This window comes from Panthera onca, chromosome E2 (assembly GCF_046562875.1).
Source record: "Panthera onca isolate mPanOnc1 chromosome E2, mPanOnc1 haplotype 2, whole genome shotgun sequence".
Taxonomy (NCBI): domain Eukaryota; kingdom Metazoa; phylum Chordata; class Mammalia; order Carnivora; family Felidae; genus Panthera; species Panthera onca.
In genome coordinates this window covers 48,602,615-48,618,538 of record NC_138353.1, presented here as the reverse complement: position 1 = coordinate 48,618,538, position 15,924 = coordinate 48,602,615, and the positions used below count along the sequence as shown (strand labels likewise).

The 15,924-nt window shown below is 54.2% G+C and overlaps 1 protein-coding gene across 2 annotated transcripts; it reads left to right on the top strand.

The window, feature by feature from the left end:
• The first annotated feature begins 2,454 nt into the window (after positions 1-2,454).
• On the top strand, positions 2,455-15,809 carry LOC132690154 (C-type lectin domain family 18 member A). 2 transcript variants are annotated; one of them, XM_060650154.2, is made up of 12 exons: positions 2,455-2,763; positions 3,251-3,369; positions 5,461-5,700; positions 10,391-10,488; positions 10,879-11,000; positions 11,190-11,297; positions 11,880-11,972; positions 12,391-12,497; positions 13,107-13,236; positions 13,537-13,633; positions 14,839-14,930; positions 15,443-15,809. In XM_060650154.2, exons 1-12 carry the CDS (start codon positions 2,625-2,627, stop codon positions 15,478-15,480), a joined length of 1,383 nt encoding a protein of 460 aa, XP_060506137.1. In that variant the 5' UTR covers positions 2,455-2,624; the 3' UTR covers positions 15,481-15,809. The 2 variants fall into 2 exon arrangements, with proteins under 2 accessions (XP_060506137.1, XP_060506138.1); XM_060650155.2 differs by having other exon boundaries at positions 2,456-2,763; positions 3,278-3,369.
• Positions 15,810-15,924: the final 115 nt, after the last annotated feature.

Genomic DNA, 15,924 nt, shown 5'->3' with positions numbered 1-15,924 from the left:
CCTGAATTGGGTTATTTTGTCTTTTCTTTCTTTCTTTTGTTTCTTTCTTTCTTTCTTTTGGTTGCTAAAAGAAAATTTAAATTGTACAGTCACGTTGATAGCGACTTGTAGTAATAATCAATTTCCTTTTGATTTACTTTATTTTTGTAGAGGAAGGGGGAGGGGCAGAGGGAGAGGAAGAGTGAGGTAGAGAATCTTAAGCAGGCTCCACACCCAGCACAGAGACTGACACAGGGCTCGATCTCACCCCATGAGATCATGACCTGGATCATGACCTGAAATCTAGAGTGGGACGCCTAACCGACTGAGGCACCCAGGTGCCCCAACAGCAACTTTATTCATAATAAACAGAAGCTTAAAACACCCCAAGTGCCCATCAATAAGAGAATGAAAATCCAATGAAATACTACCAGCCAAACAAACAAAGCAACCTACTGATACAGACCACAACACGGGTGAATCTCATAGACCTGGAGAGCAGAGGAACCTAGGCCTTGAAGGGTGCGTATCCTAGGAGTTGGTTTATATGGAATTCAGAACAATAAAACTAATCTGTGGTGGTAGAAATCAGACTAGAAGATGCTTACTGGGACAATCTGCCAGGCAAGAAAGGAGGTGCCCACCCCAAATATTCAGCAGGCTCCTGTAAAAAGTCTGGACCCAGAACTAAATGTCACGTAAACCAAGGCACAAGGCCTGCTTAACACCATTGGACACTGACACTCAGGAGTGGAAGTGACAATCCCAGGGTCACACAGGGTATCTCAGAACCCAGGCAGTCAGAAGTCTGGTGTTTTATCACCTTAGTTCCTCCTCTTCTAGCTCCTGAAGCTAGGCTCGCCCTGGCCTCCATTTGCAGTGGGCCAGGGCCCCTCAAAAGTCACTCCCCCCCGGGCCTCAAAATATATTTTCCGACCTGTCCCAAGTGCCGGGCATCGTGCTACACGGGAGAACCGCCACGTTTATCTCTTAAGCCCAGGAGCAAGAATTGGGTTTTGTTACCCGGCATAGTGCAGGGCTGTGGGAATGTGGGGGAACTCAAAAGGCCACGGTGTAAATTAAGCCAGATTTGCACCGGTGTCCAGGAATGTGAAGACAGAAACCCCGGATTAGCTGGGACCCTCCACGTGTTTGCCAGGTGACCTGGGGCAAGTCCCTCAGACACACGGAGCCCGGCTTCCTCATCTACAAGACGGGTGACTGCTACTGCGCGGTGTTGTTGCGACAATTAAGGGAACTCACGTGTATGAACGTGCTTTGTAAGCTCTACAGAAAGAGGTCACTACACTATCGTTAAACATTGCTAGGATCCAGACAGGATGACTCTGAGGCTGTCTGGCCATCCGTTTAGGGAGGAGACACTCAAGGCCCGGGTAGTCTGTGGGGGGGGATGCACAACCCCAGGCCAGCTTACGGGCCCTTGTGCCTGGCCCTGCCCCCACCCCCCATGAAGACAATACACGTTCCATCAGTGCTTCTCCCCAGAAACCCAAGCCCACTTGGGTCTCAGCAGAGTTTGCCAAAAGTTGACACCTGTCTCTGAGAGGGTGCTGGCCTAGAGGTCAGAGGTCACACAGACTCCAGAAGGAGGAAGTAGTTGGCTTCCAAGGCTATCCTCTGCGGTGGCGGAATAAACTTTGCTCTCCCCTGAGAGGGATATGGGCATTTGGGTAGGGCCTGCGGGACAGCCTCGTCTTTTCTAAGAAATGTGGGCCACGGTGCGGATCTGTTTCAATTTATTCTGGTGGGACTGTGTAGGCCTCGGCTAGGCCCCAAAGCATCACGGTGATTTGCTGCCCTCCTGCTACACTGCCTGTTTGTCTAGAGCCTGACTGGTTCCCAGCAGGACTCCAGTCAGCCAAGGGCATCACGTGGTCTCCTCTGCTTGCCTGGCCCTCTCCTGGCCTGCAGTCGTGTGTGTGTGGGGGGGGGAGCCATAGTGCTGGGGCCCAGCCCCCGACACTGCCCAGACACACACCGCCCCGAGTCCTAAGGCACTTTTTTCGGCCTACAGGTGCAACCCTAGCCCCTATTCCCCTACAAACCCAACACCTCAGTGCCCCCGCCCACCAGTGGCACCTGCCTGGTGTGTGGTTACCATCCGTCTATGTTTAATTCATGGCTGGGGGTTGGGACGAGCTTCCCGAGAAAGGGAAGAATTCCCCTGGGGTCTTGCCCAGTTCCCGCCTGCCTGCCCTGGGCCTGGGAGTAGAAGCTACCGATGTGCCCAAAGGACACTGTCCCGGCCAGGGCACGGCCATCATTTGCTAATCCACAGCCCTGGAATGTCTGTGGGCCAATCGGCGGGGGCTCCCAGGGCTCCCCAAGGGCTCCAATAATCCTGCAATGATTAGCAGGGGCCACAGGGTCAGTGCACACTGCTGGGTTGGTTGTTATGGGCAGGGCTGCTGGCCAGGCCAGTGGCTGGAGGGGGGTGGAGCCCTGGGATTGGAGCTGGCTTTCTCTCATGCCAGGGCCGACGGGAGGCTTTTGGGATACACCGATTACTCACCAGCCTCCCCCTTTTGTCTGCCAGTACAGCCTGACCCCTTGAGATTGTGAACACTCTATCTAGCCTGGGAAGCGGGCTGGACGGCTGAGCCAGGCCACATCCAGAGTGGCCCATGCTGTGGCCAGAGCCCTCCACCAGGCTGGGGGGCCGCTGGCCTGGCCTCCTGCCCATACTTCTGGCTCTCCTTGGCATGGCCCGGACGGAGGTGGAGGTGCTCCTGCCGCAGGAGGAACAGGCTCCAGCGCCTGGAGGTAAGGGGCCCCCGGGTGAGGAAAGAGGTGGAGCCCGCTGTGAGCTCTGCAGAGGGGTGCTCCGGGGCTGCTGGAAGCCAGTTCCCAGGCCTGAGCCCTGGGCAGGCTAGCTGTGGTTTAAAGAGTCCCCTTGGGTAGTCCAAGGGCCCAAGATGGTTGGGGGGGGTGGGGGCTGGGGAGCAGGAAGAATGAAGGGGAGTGGGCCCAGGCTCGGGGGTCCAGGAGGAAGACCAGCCAAGGGGCCCCAGGGCTGACCCCTCCACGCATCCAGCCCCTGGCCCTCACCCCCTCCTGTTACCCTCACCCCCGGCCCTCAGCCCAAGGGTGCCTGGGCACCTGCCTCTCTGCCAGCCCCACACCTGTCTCCCATCCCTCTGCACGAGCCCTCCCGTATGCCCACCATCCTCCCCAGCCCCTCCTGCTCTTGTTTCCTAAGGGCAGGGCTGCACGCTAATCTTGCCACGGTGACCCCCACCCCATCACCCAGGGGGCCTGACCTTGTCTCCCACCCCAGCTCTGAGCAGTAAGGAGACGTTCCTGCTCCTGTCCCTCCACAACCGCCTGCGCAGCCGGGTGCACCCTCCTGCAGCCAACATGCAGAGAATGGTGAGGACCCCCAAGAGGGTGGCTGGAGGGGCAAACGTGAAGAGGCCTCAGGAGGCCAGACTGGTGCCAGGCGCCCATCCACCTGAGCAGGGCAGGGGGGTAGCCAGTCACCTGGCCCACTGAGGGGACCATGCCCGGTTGCGGGGGCTCCGCAGCTGCCTGCTTCCCAGAAGGGCAGTTCTTTGGCCTTTCCTCACATCCCATCCCGTTGCCCGGGAGACCAGAAGACAAGGAAGGAGTGCTCCACAAAGAAGTCCCAGCAGGATCAGAGGGGCAGAGGACTGGGAGGGAGCAGCACCCCGCTTGAGGGAGGGGGCTTGAATGTGACCAGGGCCCAGTGCTTCTTCATGGTTTGTCTGGGTGACTAAGTGGGGCCCCTCTGAGCTCCCTCCTCATTCACTGGGGGCTGGGTAGCATGGCAGGATTTCCCACCACACCAACTGGGACCACCGGGGGGGCGGGCGGGAACCATCCGGGGCCCAGGAACACAAGCCCGGCCCATGTTAACAGGCCCGGGAGTGAGAGCAGGATCGTGTGGGGGTGGGCAGGGTTCCCCATGGCTGCCTCCCATAAATTCCTCCAGGCTGGCTCAGTGGTGGTGACCTTGAGAGCTCCCGGGTCAGTTTCCCAGGAGGTAGGGGTGGGGCGAGCCGGCGGGAAGGGGTCGCTTCTCCCCCCTTCCCTGCTCCGCAGCAGCTCTGCCCCTCCTCAGGCGCAGGTCCTGGCCCCCACTGCCCACTCTCCTTGCTCCCAGCTCAAGCGCCTGGCGTGGGGGCGTCCTGATCACCTGGTCAGCAGTTTCTATAGTTTTCATGCCCCTTTGACCAAAGTCTTAGAAAAAGAGCATTTCATAAAAGATGAGAATGGAGCCCCACCACTCAGCCTCCCTCACCTCTGCAGCCCTCTAGGGCTTTCCCCCAGTGGAGGCTGAGGCTCTGGGGAAGTTGCAATCCCCATGACAATCTTACCCCGCGGGTACCTTACTGTCCTCATGTTGAGTCTCGTGGAGATTAGGGGACTGCTAATGGGGTGGCTGGGTTGGGCCAGGGCATGGTGATGGGGTGACCCATGTCTTCTTCATTGCTGAACCCCTCATTTAAAATTTTTTAAGTTTATTTTGAGAACGAGAGAGCCAGAGTGTGAGCAGGGGAGGGGCAGAGAGAGAGAGAAAGAGAAAGAGAATCCCAAGCAGCTTCTGTACTGTCAGCACAGAGCAAAGCGGGGCTCAAACTCATGAACCATGAGTTCATGACCTCAGCCAAAATCAAGAGTCGGATGCTTAACCTACTGAGCCACCCAGGCGCCCCAATGAGCCCCTTGTTTAAGAGGACAGAGGACTACAGGGCAGCAGTGGGGGTATGAGGGGAAGTCTGTTGGTTTGTGGGTGGGGAGAAAAGATTGGGGCCGCTCCAGAGGACAGTGCTGTCTGGGGCCAGAGCCCTGGGGCCGGGAGCCTCTCTTGTCCTGCTTCCCTGTTGGCACCCCAACGCACTCCAAGGCCAGGGTTAGAGAACAGGACAAAGCAGCATGGCTGCTGAGGCCTTTTGCATCAAAGAAAAGTCAAGTGGGAGCAAGTGAACCTTTCTGCCAATGGCCAAGACCAGTTGTACCTAATGGCAAACACAAAACCAGTTTGCAAGGCTTGGGCACTGCCCAGGGCTCGCATTACCAGACAGGAAAAACTACCAGAGAAGCCCATCCCATCACCCGGCTAACACTACTCCCTCAGGAACACCCATCACCCCCCTTCCTGGGGTGGTGCCCAAGGCAGGGCCTAAGGGCACCCACACAGGAGTCAGAAGGATGGGAGCTCTCAGGCCTGGGTAGAGCCAGGCTCTGGGTCAGGCGTCCAAACATCGCTGGTACTTTTACAAACATATCTTGGAGAGTTCCTTGTTCTCCAAGGTCCAGACTGATTGCCCCTGGCTCCGGGCGGGGGGAAGTGGGTGAAAGAAGCTTGGAGGGGTCAGGTGGCCAAGCAGGAATCCCCGTCCGGTGCTCTCTGCATGAGCCTACACCCTGTGGGGAGGTTGAATCACTAAGGCCTGGCCCAAAGGTCCCTGCTGACGTCTCTGTTTGCGCCGCCCCCAGGACTGGAGCGAGAGCCTGGCCCGATGGGCTCAGGCCAAGGCGGCTCTCTGTGGTGCCCCAGCCCCGAAGTCTGCATCGGCACCTCGAGCCACGCAGCAAGTGGGCTGGAACGTGCAGCTGCTGCCCGTGGGTTCAGCATCTTTTGTCCACGTGGTGGGCCTGTGGTTCGCAGAGGGGCAGCGGTACAGCTACACAGCAGCCGAGTGTGCCCCCAATGCCACCTGCACCCACTACACTCAGGTGAGTCTGTGCCCCTGGCTCCAAGGCCCCTGGGCCACTGGGGGCAGCTCAGAAGGGCTACCATTCGTCCTGAAATTGGTGGTCACTTTCCCCCCGAGTTGTATAGTTTTACTTTTTCAGCTTTAAATACGAAATATTTCAAACATCAAATAATGGACTCCCTTTTACCCATTACTAGAAAATGTTTAACTATAGTTGTTTCTCATCTCTGAAGAAAAAACAAACAACAGAACTGAAGCCCTACTCCTGCTCTTTCCTCTGTCCTTCCCCAGAGGTGGGTGACCTTCCTGAAATCCAGGTGGATCAGTCCCAAGCACATTTCCTTTGTTTTATTTTATGTACCTGGCATTGTTTAGGCGCTAGGGTGCAGCACTGAAAAACACAGGCAAAGCCAAAGCATTTTTAATACTTTTACTGCATGTCTAAGTGTTTTCATACCTTTACAGCTTTTGCAAGTGGGTTGTGTGTTATTAAGTCCCGTATGAGTGCTCTCTGTGTGTGTCTCGTTTACCACCCCAGACCATGTTTCTAAGATTTACTTCCGTTGACCCAGATACACATGGGTGATTCACTATGAATAAACTGCAATTTATAAGCATCTAGGTTATTTCTACTTTTTTACTATTAAAAGTCATTCCGGGGGCACCTGGGTGGCTCAGTTGGTTGAGCGCCCGACTCTTGATTCTGGCTCAGGTCATGATCTCAGTTCGTGAGTTCAAGCCCTCTGTCAAGTGCACTATCAGCACGGAGCCTGCTTGGGACTCTCTCTCTCTCTCTCTCTCTCTCTCTCTCAAAACAAATAAACACAAACTTTAAAAAATTTTTAAAAAATAAAAGTACTTCCACAATGCACAAATCCTACTTCAGCTCCTTTCGTGCATATGTGTACAGAGTTTCTCTAGGATGCATTTAGAAGGTGAATGGCCAGGTCATAGCATAGCATGCAACTACGACCTTATGAGTTATTGCCAAAGTGGCCATGCCAACTGTACTCCCATTCACAAGTCAGTTCTTGCTTCCCCAGTATTGCCAGGCTCCTTGATTTTGACCAACTCGAGGCTGTGAAATGCTTCCTCACTTGATTTTTAATTTGCTTTTAATTTGAAATTGAGCATATTACCTGCTTTGTTAATTACCTGTTCAAATGTCTTGCCCATTTTTTAACACAGTGCATCTTTTTCTTACTAATTTTCAAGCATCCTTTCTACATTCTTTATGCTTTCTGTTGGTCATATGGATATACATTTTTTCCTAGCATAGGGCTTATATTTTTCTTTGTGTATCTTATATTTTATATGATAGACCTTTTAGATTTTAGTATTAATCCATTTTCTCAGTTTAATGTATAGTTCATCTGTTTGTGGTATCATGTTTAAGAAATCCTTTTCCACTCTGACATCAGAGTGGAATCCTTTTCCACTCTGACAATATCTTTTCTTCCAAAGCTTTCCTTTTTCATATTGATGTCATTATGCCTCCTGGAATTTTTCATGCAGGTGTGGTATAGGATCTCATTTTATTGTCTTTCCAAATAAGCATCCTCTACTGAGTATTGAATCCTTCCCCACTGATTCATAATGCCACCTCAGTCATATACCAAGCTCACATCTGCCCGTAAGTCTTTTGCTGAGTTATTGGTCCTATTCTGTTGTTTTGTTGTTGTTGTTTATCCCCACACAAGTCATATTTTAATTATGGCTTTATAGAAAAGTTTTGAAAGGAAAATTCTCCATCTACACACTATATGCTATAACAGTTATGCAAATGCTAAAATACTGATGTATTAGTAAACAGTAGCTGCCCCAAGTTCCCAGAATGCACCTGGCCTAGCCTCTTCCCTGAGACACCTAGAATCTGTCCCATGATCTAGAGCCAAAAAATGAATGCCTGGCACAGTATTGGGTCCCAGGATCCTCCTTCAGCCCAGTGTCTGTTCTGATTGGCAAGTACCCATGCCTACTGGTTGTTAAATATTTTGAATATTTGCCAACTTGGCATATCATGTAATGTGAAATAATGTAATGCAGAGTGTGTGTGTGTGTTGTTGTTGTTACTGTTGTTTTTTTTTTTAATATTTATGTATGTATTTATTTTTGAGAGAGAAAGAGGGAGCAAAAGAAGGGGAGAAAGAGAGGGAGACAGAGAATCCCAAGCAGGCTCCACACTGTGAGCACAGAGCCTAATGGGGGCTCAAATCCATGAACCATGAGATCATGACCTGAGCCAAAATCAGCAGTTAGATGCTTAACTGACTGAGCCCCCCAGGCGCCCCTGTTGTTTTTAATTCATTGCTAGATCTGCTTTGCTAATTATTATTTGATATTGAAATTGACCTCTGATTTCCTTTTCTCATACTGCCCTTACTTGGGTTAGAGCAATGCTAACCTCATAAATGAATTGCAAATTTTGCCTCATTTTCTCTTTCCTGGAATAGTTCCTATAATATTTGCTGTAACTCTCCTGTAAAACTATTTGGACCTTGTTCTGTTTTGGGGCTGTTTTGTGTGTATATGCGTTGTATGTGTGGATTTTTAACTGCTGATTCAACTTTTAGAAACGGTCAGAGACCATTTCAGCTTTTCTCCTTCTTCTTGAGATAGTTTTGCCAAGTTCTGTTTTCTAGAAAATTGTCCATTTTATGTTTTCCAATTTATTGGTCAGAATTGTTCAGTATTTAACACAGATTTAAAACTAGAATTAAACAGGGATTTTAAAAAGATTTGCTGTGTCTGTAGCTAGGTCCTTTCAAACTTTTCAGCTTTATTTGTGCTTTCTCTCTCATTCTTTACCAGTCTTGCCAGAGCTCTATTTGAACAAATCAGCTTTTTTTGATTTTAGCCTCTTATTTTTAATTTCTGCTTATTTTTATTATTTACTTTTTAAGAGTTTAAAAAATTTTTTTAGTAATCTCTACACCCAACATGGGGCTCAAACTCACAACCCCAACATCAAGAATCCTTTGCTCTTCTGACTGAGCCAGCCAGGTGCCCCTATTATTTACTTTCTCCTACTTTATTCAGTTTATTATTCTTTTTTATATTCTTTTTAAATATTTTTTAATGTTTATTTTTTTCTGAGAGCAAGCAAGAGGGGAGAGGCAGAGGGACATAGAGAATCCTAAGCAGGCTCCACACTGTCAGCACAGAGCCCAAGGCCAGGCTCACACTCACAAGCCGTGAGATCATGACCTGAGCCGAAGTTGGATGCTTGACTGACTGAGCCACCCAGGCGGCCCTACTGTTTTTTTATATTCTTGATTAATTTTTAAGTCTTTTTCCATTTCTGCTAAATTCATTTAAAGCTATAAATTTCCCTCTAAACTTCATTAGCTGTATCCCGTGAATTTTGCTGTTCCGTGATTTTTCATTTCTACATGTTTCCTATTTTCCATCATGATATCTTTGATTTCGAAGTGTATGCTTAAATTTTCTACGTTTTCTCCTTCCCCTTACTTCTAAGCTATTTACTCGATATTTTATTGCATTGTATTTATAGAATGCAGCCCATAGGCTATTGTTCCTTTGGTCTTTGTTGAATCTTGCTTTGTGGTTTAGGGAGGGGGGTCAATGTTTGCAAACGCTCCGTGCATCCCTAAAGAGAATGTACATTCTCTAATTATCGGGTACATATATAGGACTACATGTCTGTGTCTCCCTATTTCACAGTTGTCATTTTAAGTGCTGCAGGAGTTGAACTATTCCTGCGCTGTTTCCAAGTTATCGCTGATTTCAAGATTTTAAATCTAAGTTTGGAGTACTATCCGAGACCTACACCTACCAGCTTTTGCCGTATGATACACTACCCCAAAGTTTAGCATCCTGTGATTCTGCAGGTTGACAATCTGAGCTGGGCCCAGCGGGGAAGTTCTTCCCGCCTTGGTGGGGCCCACGTGCAAGGGCAATCACTTGGCTGATTTTCTGGGAGCTGGCTGTCTAGAGTGGCCTCAGCTGGCTCACCTCTGCCTGTGGGGTCTCCTGAAGCCTAGGTTCAAAACTGGCTCAAAATCACTTCTTCTGCATTCCGTTGGCCCACACAAGCCACAGGGCCAGCCAGAGACAAGCTGGAAAAGAGAGTCCTCCTCATGATGCAAAAGAGCACATTTAAGCGTGAGCTGTAGGAAGGAGTGAAGGGTTGTAGCCATCTGTGCAATCGGTCACAAGACCTTTGATGTCCAAGATTTTTTTTTTTTTTGAGAGAGAGAGAGAGAGAGACAGAGCGCAAGTGGAGGAGGGACAGAGAGAGGGGGAGAGAGAGAGAATCCCAAGTAGGCTTTGTGCTGCTGTCAGCCCACATCCCAGGCGGGACCCCGTCTCGCATACCCATGAGATCGTGACCTGAGCCAAGATGGAGGTGGACCCCTAACGACTGAGTCACCCAGAAGCCCTGTCCAAGACTTTCTTTTGCCACTCCACCCACCCACGATTCTCTCCTTTCTTCAGGTATCTGCTGACTGAAACCCCTCCACTCCCTCCACCCAGACAGCCTTCCTAGGCTATTCCCACCTGTCCTCATAGCCCTGCCCAGCCCAGCTGCCACGGCTGAGGCCCCGGGAGGTGAGGGAGTTGTCTTTCTGTCTGGTTTGGGGCAGAGGCTGCGTCTCCCCTCCCCAGACAGGCATCGTCAGTGCCGTTGGCCCCCAGAAGACTGGGGGGGCCCGTGATGATGGTCTGAGCCACTATGTCTTCTGCAGCTCGTGTGGGCCACCTCGAGCCAACTGGGCTGCGGGCGACAGCCCTGCTCTGGGGCCCGGGCGGAGATTGAAGCCTTCGTCTGCGCCTATTCTCCCGGGTAAGCGCCCACCGCTGCGTTGTGGGGTGGAGGGTACATCCTCCCAGGGTAAAACGCTCACCCACCCACTCACAAGGCCTTTGCCCCTTGGTCTGCACCCTCACAGAAAGAAGGGAAGGGAGAGGGTGTGGAAGTGGGCAGCACTCACGAGCCCGGCCAGGCAGAATGTGGCTTCCCAGATGCCCGTCCTTGGAGGCACCGTTCCGCTGTGCCCGGTTGAAGTATGGAGCATTAGCCTTAGTTTGGAGGCCATTTTTTTCCTTTCCTAGGACACCTCTCTGTCACCTCCCTGTTCCCTGACTCCCTGGCCGGGCCAGAAGGAGCCGAAGGGGCCGAGGCCCTTTCCCCAGGCCAGGCCCTTGCAGCCCTCTCTGGTGCTTACTCTCACAGAGGCAACTGGGAGCTAAACGGGAAGACAATCGCCCCCTATAAGAAGGGCTCCTGGTGCTCTCTCTGCACGGCCAGCGTCTCAGGCTGCTTCAAAGCCTGGGACCACGCAGGGGGGCTCTGTGGTAAGTGCCCCGCCCCGCCCGCCTCCTGCTGGGACAGTGGTACAAGAGAGCTTGATGTGGTGATGCTCGTGGAGGGCGGCAGCGTCCTGTAGGACTGTCCTCCAAGCCGTGGCCCTTAGCACCCGGGAGGCACCTGGCTGGGCTGCCTGAAGGAGGTTCCCTCTCAGAGCTCCAACCTCGCCTGACCAGAGGTCCCCAGGAACCCGTGTCGCATGAGCTGCCGGAACCACGGACGTCTCAACATCAGCACCTGCCACTGCCATTGTCCCCCTGGCTACACAGGCAGATACTGCCAAGGTGAGGGGCACGTGGAGCTCCAGATCACCCAGGGAGTGAAGTCTGGGCCCAGGGCACATGCAGGCAGCCTCAGGGGGTGGGGGGACACACGGTGTTGCGTGGGTGTCCAGGGGCCGTGTTGCACTCACTCAAAGGGTTTGGAGAGAGTCTTGGGGGAGTTGGTGGGTGCTGACCAGGTACTTGCTGACCCGAACACTGCACATAGTCATTCAACAAACAGCCTGAGCACCACCGGCCAGACCCTGAGCTTTGTAGGGGATTCAGAGTAGATTCCGATCTGGCCCTTAGGCCGTGGACGGTAGCAGGAGGACATTATCAGGATCTAGAAGTAGACTCTCCTCACAGTGTCCCCCTCCCAGCTCGGTGACCATGGGCAGGTCCGCCTCCCAAGCCCCAGTTTGCTTCTCTCTACAATGGAGATCAAACCAAGTGTAGCAGCAGTCGAAGCCCGGACGGGTTCCGTCCCTGAGGGGCGTGCTGACCGCAGGTGGCCATTCCCCACACTCCGAGGCCTGTGAGAGGCAGCGTGTGGGGTCCCGGGGCTGCGGGCTGAGCTCTGTTCCTCCCCGCCTGCCCTGGCAGTGCGGTGCAGCGTGGAGTGCGTTCATGGCCGGTTTCGGGACGAGGAGTGTTCCTGCATCTGTGACGTCGGCTATGGGGGAGCCCAGTGTGCCAGTAAGTCCTGCCCCCAAGGTCCCCCGATGAGCCAGGCCACACCCCAGGGACCCCCTCAGCAGCAGAGCGTTGGAGCCAGCTCGGACTGGCTCCCAGGAGTCTACTGTGCACCTCTCTTCCCAACTCCCTGCTCGGTGACATCACATTGGTACCTTGAAATCGTCCCTGGTGGGGGTATGGGGTATTTGCACCGCACAGATTGGCAAATTCTGTATGTCTTTTTTTTTTTTTTTTTTTTTTGAAAGCAAGCCGACTGTTACACATTCACTAGCACAACACTGACTCCCACCCACTCTCCGGCTTGGAGAGGGTGGCCAGAGGAAGGGGAAGGGGCTTCTTGAGCTTGGCGCCCTGGCAGGGAGCGAGGCGTAATGAGTCTGAGGTCCCCACGCACACAGTCAGGCCCCCCTGTCCCCAGCCAAGGTGCGCTTCCCCTTCCACACTTGTGACCTGAGGATCGACGGAGACTGCTTCATGGTGTCCTCAGAGGCAGACACCTACTACGGAGCCAAGATGAAATGCCAGGTGATGGTTGACCCCTGCCTTCCCAGGGACCCCCAGGGTCTCAAGTAAGGGTCTCAGTGGAGGGAGCTGGGACTGAGAAGTGGCTCCTTTGACTTCTTCTGACCTGACTCTGGTTGTTAGTGTAAAGCGGGGTTACTCAGAGGCCCATGGGAGCCAGGAGGTCACCTAATGAGCTGAGGGACCCAGGGGTGAGCCCTTGCCCAACCCCCACCTCAGGAGCTGTCCTGATTCAGTCCTAGCTACTGGCTGTCACGTAGGTATAGGAGTTCACAGAGGTCAGAACTTGGGATTTTTCAAGAGCACCAGCAATTCAGATTTTCATGGGCATCGCTAGATTTATTAATGTCGGCAACCAATTCAAACGTATTAAAGACACTGAACAGATGAAACAAAAACCTTCCCGAGGTCAGGGCCCTGTCAGTCTGGGCCCCTGTGCACAGAGAGAGGAGATGCAGGCAGGGGAAAGGAAGGGGGACCCCTACTCTAAGAAGCAGGAGGCTGTGGGGTGGGGAGAGGATGTCCCTGGCCACTTCGGGGTGTCGGGATGGGTAGGAAGGGCCGGCCTGAGCTCTGGGGCCCTGCCAGTGTGACGTGGAGTGGGGGTTACAGGGAAAGGGCGGGGTGCTAGCCCAGATTGAGAGCCAGAAAGTTCAGGACATCCTCGCCTTCTACCTGGGCCACCTGGAGACCACCAACGAGGTGACCGACAGCGACTTTGAGACCAGAAACTTCTGGATCGGTGAGTGCCTGGCTGGTTGGGGGTGCAGGAATCTGGGCTGCAAAACCTCCCCCAGCAGACCTCCCCCAGGTAAGGGTATGATGAGGGCCGAGGACCCGGAACGGGGCTGGCAACCTCCTTCCCTGTGGGGAGCACTGACAAGAGGGAGGGGGAGAGTCCCTGGGGGCCGAAAGAGCTGGGAAGGTGATTAAGGACAGGCATTAGGCAGCAGGCTCCAAGCCCGGGGGCGCTCCTCTCAGGGAGCCTGGGCTCTGAGTGGGGCCCAGGGCTGGTGGGCCAACCTCAGCTGCTGGGGCCCAGGGCTCACCTACAAGACCACAAAGGACTCCTTCCGCTGGACCACCGGGGAGCACCAGTCATTCACCAGTTTCGCCTTTGGGCAGCCTGACAACCAGGGGTGAGTCTGGAGTGCCCTCCCTCCTCCGGGCTCCCTCTCTCACGCGGGACCGCTTGCTGAGCCCTCAGATGCCACTGAATAACCTCCACCCGGCCTGCTGCCTGGCTGAGCCCTGTGAGGGCCTGGGCCTTACCCGGGGCCCAGGAAGTCTGGGTACAGCTGATGTGAGCCACCGCCCAGCATCTCGGGGCTTACATAAAGGAGAGGGAGCTCTAGAAGCCTCCATCCATCCATCCATCCATCCATCCATCCATCCCCACTGTTCCCTCAGCTGTCCTCCCAGCCCTCCATTATCTCCACCTGTCCCCCACCACCACGCTCGTCTGCCTACTTCAACACCCTGATTCTGGGGTCTTTAGCAATCCACCCACCTGCCTCCAGTCCTGCACACACCCATCCCCCAGCCAGCCTGTACGGAGGGCCTTCCGGTTAGGTGGCCCTGCCCCGGTCATCAGAGCCCAGGAATGCCCAGGGCAAGCGGGGGCAGGGTAGAGGAAGTCAGGCTGTGTGGACTAAGGGCTCCAAAAATCTGGCCCACGTCCTTCGACCTCACTGATGGCAGCCGGGCCCATGCCCCTGCTCTGTCACCTAGAGGACACCGCTCTGGTTGGGCTCTCAGGCACACCCTCTCCCTGCTGGGAGGAAGGATATGGGCCTGACTGTTCCAGGTCCTACCTTCACCCCCACCGGCTGGCATGGCTGAGTGCTGGCTCTGGGCAGGGGGAGTTGCTGCCCAGGTAGGGGGTTTGCCGAGCCCTCCCAGCTTCCCTGAGAAGAGTTACAGAGGCCTGAGTGGCAGGCATGGGAGCCTGGGGGTGGGTCTGGCTCCCAGAAGCCCCTTATGTGGGCTGGAGGCACCTAGGCTTCTTAGACGCAGGTGGCCTGCTGGAGTGGAAGATTTTTTTTTTAACATTTATTTATTTATTCTGAGAGAGGAGAAAGTGAGCGCATGCTCATGAGCAGGACAGGGGAGGGGCAGAGAGAGAGGGAGAGAGAGAGAATCCCAAGCAGGCTCTGCACGGTCAGTGAGGAGCCCGACACGAGGTTCGAACCCACGATCCATGAGATCATGACCTGAGCTGAAACCAAGAATCGGACATTTAACCGACTGAGCCACCCAGGCGCCCCTGGAGGAAGATTTAATCCTCCCCCAGGCTCCTAATTTTGTCCGTCCACCCTGAGCACCTGACACCTTGGCCTGGCAGGTTTGGCAACTGCGTGGAGCTGCAGGCATCAGCCGCCTTCAACTGGAATGACCAACGTTGTAAAACCCGAAACCGTTACATCTGCCAGTTTGGTAAGGGCCCTCTCACACCTCCCCTTTCTGGGTCCCTGTCCTCTGAGGTCCCTGCTGGCCCGCTGCAGGCACTAGGATAGCCAGGTCACAGGCCCAGAGAGAGTCTGAGCGTACAGGGCCGCCGGGGATGTCCCGCTCGGGGCGTTGTCGTACCTGCGGGCCCCTGAGGCCCAGAGAGGAAGAAGGGCCCAGTTTAGCTCGTCTGTGCAGCAGCAGGACTGGAATACAGCCTGGCCAAGGATCTCTCCAAGGTCCCTTTCCTCCTGTCACTAAAGCTGCTGCTTGGGGACCTGTTGGTTTCACTGGTGTTCCTGATTCCCTAGGGCCCAGTGAACGACAGTGGGGAACAGGGGTGAAACCTGGCCCAGAACTGGCCCCCAGCAACACCTGCTGGAAAGGTCTAGAGCTCCATCTGGGCACGATAGCCATTTCAGGGCCAGCTACAGGAAGGTCCCCATCCGAGGACTGCCTGGGCTGCCACTGACCCTCGCTCGGTTCGGCTTCCTTTCCAGCGGAGGAGCACATGTCCCGGTGGGCCGTGGGACCCTGAGACTCAGCCAGGCCTCTCCCCTGCCAGCCTCCCGAGGCACAGCCCCGCGTGCCCATCTGCACACCTGCCTGGAACAAGGGCCAGGCCAGGGCTGCAAGCCCAACATCCACAGAGGTCGCGGACCCTGTGGGAAGTGGGGGCACAAGTCAGACCCAGAGAGGGCTGGGGCCCCTCAGCCTGCTTTCATTGGGAAGATGGGTGTCAGGCGCCCCGGGCCGGCAGTCAGAAGAGACCACTCTCCTCCGTGTGTGCCGGACCCTGTGGGGCAGATGGGGGTTCCTCACTGCCCAGGGTGCACCCCACAAAGGATTAAACTAAGTTATGAATCAGACTTGTGCCTGCTTGTTTTGAAGGGGAATCTAGCGGAGTCAGGATGATCCTGGGAACACCAGAGGGTGCCTGAGGCTTTCCTGCTGGTTGCCCACCCCCAACCCCAGGCCCTTC

What these genes read in the sequence shown, in the direction of transcription:
- LOC132690154 (XM_060650154.2), top strand. Translation starts at nt 2,625, where the DNA reads ATGCTGTGGCCAGAGCCCTCCACCAGGCTGGGGGGCCGCTGGCCTGGC. An exon ending in CCACGCAGGGGGGCTCTGTG is followed by an intron (nt 11,001 to 11,189) that starts GTAAGTGCCCCG and finishes TCGCCTGACCAG; the next exon opens with AGGTCCCCAGGAACCCGTGT. An exon ending in GAGCCAAGATGAAATGCCAG is followed by an intron (nt 12,498 to 13,106) that starts GTGATGGTTGAC and finishes TGGGGGTTACAG; the next exon opens with GGAAAGGGCGGGGTGCTAGC.